The 7,639-nt window shown below is 34.5% G+C and overlaps 1 protein-coding gene across 1 annotated transcript in view; it reads left to right on the forward strand.

Moving 5' to 3' along the window:
• The window catches only part of LOC107854372 (2-oxoisovalerate dehydrogenase subunit beta 1, mitochondrial), a 22,746-nt gene extending 19,526 nt beyond the window's left edge, over window positions 1–3,220 (forward strand). The window contains exons 7-13 of the mRNA XM_047396937.1: window positions 863–952; window positions 1,041–1,109; window positions 1,173–1,259; window positions 1,528–1,623; window positions 1,699–1,776; window positions 2,839–2,925; window positions 3,008–3,220. Coding sequence (XP_047252893.1) covers window positions 863–952; window positions 1,041–1,109; window positions 1,173–1,259; window positions 1,528–1,623; window positions 1,699–1,776; window positions 2,839–2,925; window positions 3,008–3,043 — 543 coding nt within the window. The 3' untranslated portion in view covers window positions 3,044–3,220. The remainder of the gene's footprint in view (window positions 1–862; window positions 953–1,040; window positions 1,110–1,172; window positions 1,260–1,527; window positions 1,624–1,698; window positions 1,777–2,838; window positions 2,926–3,007) is intronic.
• Window positions 3,221–7,639: the final 4,419 nt, after the last annotated feature.

The raw sequence follows: 7,639 nt of genomic DNA on the forward strand, positions 1-7,639 counted from the left end.
ACAGCCACAACTACACGAAAGTATAAAAAAATATACAGATATACACGGTGGTAGTATCAAAGCAGCAGCAACAAAGAAATACAAGGCTCACACAAATTCAAAGGAATACTCCCGAAACAAAACTATACTCAATAATGGAATATGCAATACTGAAATAATACTAAGAATGGAATATGCAATAATGAAATATGAAATAACGAAAATAACAAAGGTTAGAGGTCACCGGATTACGCTTGGGGTTGCGGCTGCTGGAGACGGAGCGGTGGGTGGCGGCTGGGGACCGGGCGGCGGCTGGCTGGGGACCGGGTGGTAGCTGGGGGAGGGCTGGTGTACCCCGCCGGGGGGGTACGGGCAGGACAGGCGCCGAAGGACAGCGGCGGCGCCGGGGACCGGTGCGGGAGAGAGGGTCGGTGCCGGAGGTCGGCGCCGGAGCCGTAGGTCGGGCCCGGAGGTTGGGTCGGGTCGGCGCCGACGGTCGGCGACGGCGATGGGGGCCGGTGACCGGAGCTAGCGAGAGAGGGGGTTGGGAGGAAGAGAGAGAGCCGTTACAGAGAGATGAGAGCCGTTTGACATTGGTTTGACTCTTGACTATTATATTGAATGGTAGTGTATTTCCCTTTCTTGATTGTACATGAAGCACCAAGTGACGGGATTCCTGTAGTGGCTTTTACACTCTTTTTGTTCCCTTATGTTTCAACATCTGCCTGTAATTTCTCCTCCTAAAGTGATCTTGGAACAAAATTATTTCTACTTTATTTCTCTGACATTCTTCATATATTTCTCTAGAAATCAGGTTTCATTCTTTTTCCTTCGTAGGATTCCTTTCGTACCTTTGATAATTTCATGTGTAATTATCTGTTAGGTGGTCATCCCACGCAGTCCACAACAAGCAAAAGGATTGCTGTTGTCAAGCATACGTGACCCAAATCCAGTCGTCTTTTTTGAACCAAAGGTGATCTATTTTCCCCCTTGTTGTTACTAGTCTATTCTGCCAGAAGATCATTCGAACTGTAACTCACTACTTTCTGGGTGAATTTCAGTTGCTTTACCGGATGGCTGTTGAAGAAGTTCCTGAAGATGATTATATGTTGCCCCTATCCGAGGCAGAGGTACGATACTTCTTGTGTAGTTGTTTATCAGAATTTGAAACTGAAGAGCATGCCTTAATTCAGGTCCTCCGAGAAGGTACTGATATCACATTAGTTGGCTGGGGAGCTCAGCTATCTATTATGGAGCAGGCATGCGTAGAAGCTGCAAAGGTGAATAGTTATTGCTAACGATCTGTTATATTCCATTTCCCTGACTAGATTTTTCTATTAGTCTTGTCATACCATTAGTCCTTTTACCTGTATTAATGCATTTTGTAGTCCATGTCGCTGAGAACTAAAATTTTGGTTTCTGCATTCTCAAACTTCTCTCTGAAACTTGGTATAGTATCAAAATTTGTGTATCAATTAATCTTTCAACTGCAGTTCTCATGTAAATACCTGGATTACTTATCAGCTACTGAATATGCATATTCTGCAGGAGGGAATCTCTTGTGAACTGATAGACCTTAAAACTTTAATACCCTGGGACAAGGAAACGGTAGAGGCCTCCGTCAAAAAGACAGGAAGGCTGCTGGTGTGTATTTAACTTAATGGAATCAAGAGAGTCAATTCATCCAAAATAACTTACCATAAGTTTTCTTGTATGTAGGTTAGTCATGAAGCTCCTGTGACAGGTGGATTTGGTGCTGAAATTTCTGCATCTATAGCTGAACGTTGCTTCACGAGAGTAAGTGTTACTTTCTTAGCTTTCCTTGTAAACTTCTTCTAGTTTCCTCTTTCTCTTCTATCACCTTGAAAATGTTAAACCCTACATGATCGCCTGTACTGGGTCATATGTCCTCTGTGCTTATCGAATAAAGCATAGTAGTTAAAAGCATGCATTCATGAGGAATAGCAGGTGGTACCTTGGTGGTTTGAGATAACGGGAACCTTGGAGTAACTGGTAATGTTGCTGCCACGTGACCAGGAGTTCATGGGTTCAAGCCGTAGAAACAGCCCTTGGCAGAAATGCATGGTAAGTCTGCGTGGCCTCCTTGTGGTCCGGTCCTTCCTCGGACCCCGTGCATAGCGGGAGCTTTAGTGCACCAGGCTGCCCTTTTGACCTTTGGTGGTTTGAGGAAACACAGATAGATTGGAGTTTTTAACACATCCACCTGGTGACTTTGGACTTAGTTGGCATATCTTACTTCAGTGACTGGATGAGGAAATACTGAACCCGCCAATGTTGTCTAACATTTGCAAACATAGAAATATTTGCCATGTGCTGCATCTCAGATTCAGTTACTGGGTCCTGTTTTAGGCCAATTAGCCTTAGCCTCAACGTGTTCTATGGCATCGATATGCTTTTTTACTTTGGATAGGGTGTTTTATTAAGGCCCTTCATGTTAGCAGAGGATGTTTGTAATTAGCCTGAATTTGAACATGCTGCAAGCAGCTAGCAGTTCTAGAATGAACATTTTACATTTCTAATCCCTATTTATCAATTACACAATGCCATGTTCAGATTACTTGACACCTTCATAGTTATCAGCATTAAACTCATTGTACTTTTGGAAGAGTACAACAACAACATACCCAGTGTAATCCGTTAGAGGGGGGTCTGGGAAGGGTAGAATGTACGCAGGCCGCACCACAGAGGAAGTATGTAGTCATAGTTTAATATAGTATTTCTGTGTTACCTCTACGTGCTCTCATGTTTCTCCTCTTTTTGATCTGATATTCCAAAATTTGGTTATGACCTCACGTGTTGGAGTATTTCTAAGTGTTCAATATTTGAGTGCATGTGCAGTTAGAAGCTCCAGTGGCCAGAGTGTGTGGGTTGGATACTCCTTTTCCTCTCGTATTCGAACCCTTCTACTTGCCTACAAAGAACAAGGTAACAGGTCTTGAAACTTCTTTCCTTCTCAAAAGATCTTACCCTGACTCTTGACTTAAGTGCTGCTCTTTTTTGGTTGCAGATACTGGACGCAATCAAATCTTCTGTGAATTACTAGTGCCCATGCAGTCGTGCAGAGATGCTGGAGTGTTATATTAGTCACATGTATTGCCAATTTGCCATATATTAAGATTCAGGTTCCTCTTTTAACAAAGAAATACAAAGCATTTATGTGATACTGGACGTTATCAGATCTGCTATATGTTTGGTGCATAAGCTGCTTTCTTTGTTTGAATCTTACTTTCCCATCTTATTTAGCCTTCTGGGGATCCATCATTATAAAAGGTAATTTGTGAAAAAAAAAAGTAGTATTTTGCTCTAATACATTTTGAGTTGCTCAGAAGTGCTGCTCGCCATCAGTTGCTTCAGCAAATTTAAGGAAACAATAATTTCGATCCTACATTGTAATTGAATGTAGCTAAACTGTTCCAGCTTCTAAAAATTTGATTGTCAACAGTTTAGACCTTAATATACTTTTGTAGAACGTTTGATTTTAGTATCAACCTGGAAGGAAAAGAATCAGCCAAGCTTTCGTTCCAGGTTGATATTTTAGTCAAATTTCTACAAAAGTATATTAAGGTCTAAACTATTAACGAAAGTTTGACTGATATACTTTTGTCTTGGTTCCAGGTTTGATACTTTAGTCGACCTGTAGAAATCAGCCAAATGCCCGCTAATGCCACAACAAACGGATCTTAGCGGGCATTGGACCATTTCAACTTTTTTTTTTTTTTTTTCATATATGCATCCTAACTTTTTATTGTTACGTAAAATCTCATCTATCAAAACTAATTATAAATATCTCATTTTTTACACTTTCTCTTTCAACCTCCATATGCATATTGCACCTTCCATAAGAAGTTTCAAGGTTTGAATTTAAAAACCTTATCTCATGAAATTGTTGAACATCATCAGCTTCTTCAATTTATTTTTTGATGTTAATTTAATTTCTTAATTTTTTCAACTTTACTAAATCAAAAATCTATGAGTTACTTGTTGCATGTGCTTAATTCTTAGAACTTAAGCATAGTAATGGAGTCTGGTTCGAGTTCAGAAAAAATAGATCGAAACACCGAAATGATCCTATTAAGATGAAGAAGTTGGGGAAAGTTGCTCGTACAAACTCTAAGAAGCCCGTTGCTAAATCTTCAAGTAAGATAACAAATGAAGAATCATCACGAACACGTCTGTCAAAAGTATATAAGAGCGTTTTGTTGTTATTTCAATCTTATACATAAATTAGTTATGTATAGTGTTAGAGATGTCTTCTTACACATTAAATTTATTATGTATATGGTCAGATTACTTAGTAAATTCATGTTGTTATTTTGAACTATGATATATAGCTAGTTATCTATATATTTGTAGTTATGACATGTTCGGACGATTTATTTCAACTCATATATATCAATCTGTTATGTATATGTATTAAAACAGACATTGTTAGGCTGTTTAATTTTAGGCCATATATATTATAGAGTTATGTATATGTTATGCATCAATAATGTTATACATAACATAGTTATATATATGACTTTGTTAGACAAGTAGACGAGCAGTGTGTATTTCAGTCCATATACATAACAGTGTGTTGTATATATTTAAAAACGTTAGGCATGTATATGATGTGTTATTTTTAGGTTTTCAAGTTTTGTTTCATATTGTTATGTACATGTGATGCCTCGGATGTGTATTTTGCAAACGGCTAAATACATATACAGGTCCCTTAACTATTCGACTTTTTCCGCATAAACACCTCAATTAAATCATGTACCTATTGAATTCTTTACTCCTTCACAAAACATGTCAATTGAGCTCAATCGCTGACATGGCGTGGCATGTGTAATGCACTCTCCTAAAGGAGAGTGAGGAACCATAATTAATTAAAAAAATTAAACATAAAAAATTTCAACCAATAAAAAAAAAACACATTAAAGAAATTAAAAAAAAAAAAAGAAAGAACATAACCATCATCTTCTTCTCCATATTTTCTCTCCATTAATGTCTTCTTTAAAAATTATTCATATATAAGTTGAGGGAGAAACCATAATTAATCAACAAAATTGAACATAAAAAATCCCAACCAATAAAAAACACATTATAAAGAAATTAAAAAAAAAGGAAGAAATAGTCATCATCTTCTTCTTTGTATCTTCTTCTTCATTAATGGCTTCTTTAAAAATCATTCATATATAAATTGAGTGAGAAATCATAATTTATGGCTTCTCCATATTTTCTTCTCCATTAATGGCTTCTTTAAAAAACACATTGAAGAAATTAAAAAAAAACAATAATCATCTTCTTCTTCATATATTCTTCTCTATTAATGGAAGAGTTTTCCTTCTAACACTAGTACATATGTAACATTTAGAGATATGAAAAAGAAGAAGAAGATACAATTTTTTTTTTTTACTTTCTGTGTTCAATCGACGAAGAAGGGATGGGTGGGGGGCTATTTGGAAGAGAAGGGATGTTGGGGGTGGGGTGTATTAGTTTATTTTTTTTAATTTAAATTTAATTATATTAAAATTTTATTTTTATAATTATTTTAAGTTAAAATAACACGTGTCATTATTTGATTTGTTACTTTGCTAAGTCACTGGCGTGTGAATTACACACATCTTATAATTTTTGTCACGTCAGCAGATTTGGCTCAATTGATACGTTTTGTGAAGTAGTAAAATGGTTCAATAGGTACATGTCTTAATTGAGGTGTCTATACGGAAAAAGTCGAATAATTGAGGGGCCTGTATATGTATTCCGTCTTTGCAAACTCATATGTATAAGGATTGAGGTTCATTGTTGCCATGTTCTTCAAATCTTATAGGAATTCATTTTTTTTTGTTTCAAAATTTTCCATTTTTACGTAGTGAAATTTCCTTTATATGTAAACTAAGTAGTAAAATTTTTTGTAGATTTATACGATTCTTTTTTTGTTTTGTTTTAAAATTTTCTACGTCCCCTTATTTGTAAGGGTTTTTTTTCTTTGGTTCTAAAATTTTCTTGGTGATTTATGTGGTAAATTTTATTTTAGGAGTATATTTTTTTAAAAATTTACATAATTAAGGGATTCATTAATTACATGTTAATAAGGTACAATATTGAATAATTATTAAATTTGATTTATTTTCTTAAATATCATTTTGGATAATTATTAGCTTATTTATTTTTCTTAAATAACGTTAAAACGGTTATCTCATATACATAGATTGTAACGTATAATAACGTAAAAACATTTATATGAACATTTAAAATTTGAGAGAGAGAAAAATTAAATAATAAATTCAAAAAAAAGGTAATTAACTAACTAAAGTCTGAAATTTATGTTATTTATCTTTTTTTTTTAATTACAAATCAAATGTGGATTTAGAAAAGCAAACATATTTGCTGTTATTCAGTTTAGTAAATCTGCATGAAATTTCAACTAATTTCAACTTCAACTTCAAAGTCTGATTTTAAATTAAGAAAAATAAAAATTCTGTAACAAGTAGGCTTTGAAATTTCAAATTGTTTGTCTGATTTTAAATTAAGAAAAATAAAAATTCTGTAACAAGTAGGCTTTGAAATTTCAAATTGTTTAAATGTACTTGACCCATAAATTTTTACTTTTACAAAAGAAATTCACTATTCCAAATTTTACAAAAAAGGAAAAAAAGATTCATGCTCTGCATGAAGAGATTGATCTTATATATGAGGAACTTTATCAAATAAGTACTAGTTACTATTATTATTGATTTGTTGGATCAGTGATCTTTGTAAAGTTATATGTAACTGAAGGTTTGTAATAATATGTACTAGCAAATATAAGTTATAAAAAGAAACATGGAGATATGTGATTTATTAATTTGGTACTCTAGGATATCTCGATACCTTGTTTATGAATTATGACTTGCTCATTTAGTAGACTGTACAAGAATTCAGAAAGTTTAAATAGTTTTCAAATTATGGGGTTTTTATGTTTCTAAGCAAAAGTACAAACTTAAAAGTTTCAAATTGCATGTTCAAATAAATCTTCAAGTTCAAATGAATCTAAGGTCAAATCACGAATTTATGATTTGAAATTGTTGAAAATATCTATTTGGTTGACCAATCCATAAGGCTGTGTAATTAGCTCGTTAGTTCATTAGTTTGTCCTCCTCTCTAACCCTAACCCTATTATACAAGTACACATTATGAGTGTAGGAAAAAAATAGTTTTCCATATTAGATGATGGCTAGGGTTAGTCATTAATGAAATGCATTGCAGCCATAAAGATATTTAGGTTGTAAAAAAAGGAAATTCATCCACTTTGTGAAGATTTGTGATGAGACGCAAGTCTTGGTTGCTGTAGATTTCCTTCTTCTATGAAGAAATTCGTAAGTCACCTAAAAAAATGTTTACGATTAAAAATACTACCGTGATATCAAAATCACAGGCTTGTATTCCGGTGTTTGACATGATTCATATGCAAAACATATTTGTAGGATTTTATATGTTAATTTCGTGACTTAATTGTATTATTTCATGCATTTAAATGTCTATTTTGTGCATGAAGCCTTAGAGTTATAAATATCTCGCCGAGAGCTTTCCAGCAATATGTAGATGTAATTTTTGGCCAAGTAAATTGTGAGATGTGAGATTGTCACACCCCTGTTTTTCACCGCATCCGACCCCG

Source organism: Capsicum annuum, chromosome 1 (assembly GCF_002878395.1).
Source record: "Capsicum annuum cultivar UCD-10X-F1 chromosome 1, UCD10Xv1.1, whole genome shotgun sequence".
NCBI classification, from domain to species: Eukaryota; Viridiplantae; Streptophyta; class Magnoliopsida; order Solanales; family Solanaceae; genus Capsicum; species Capsicum annuum.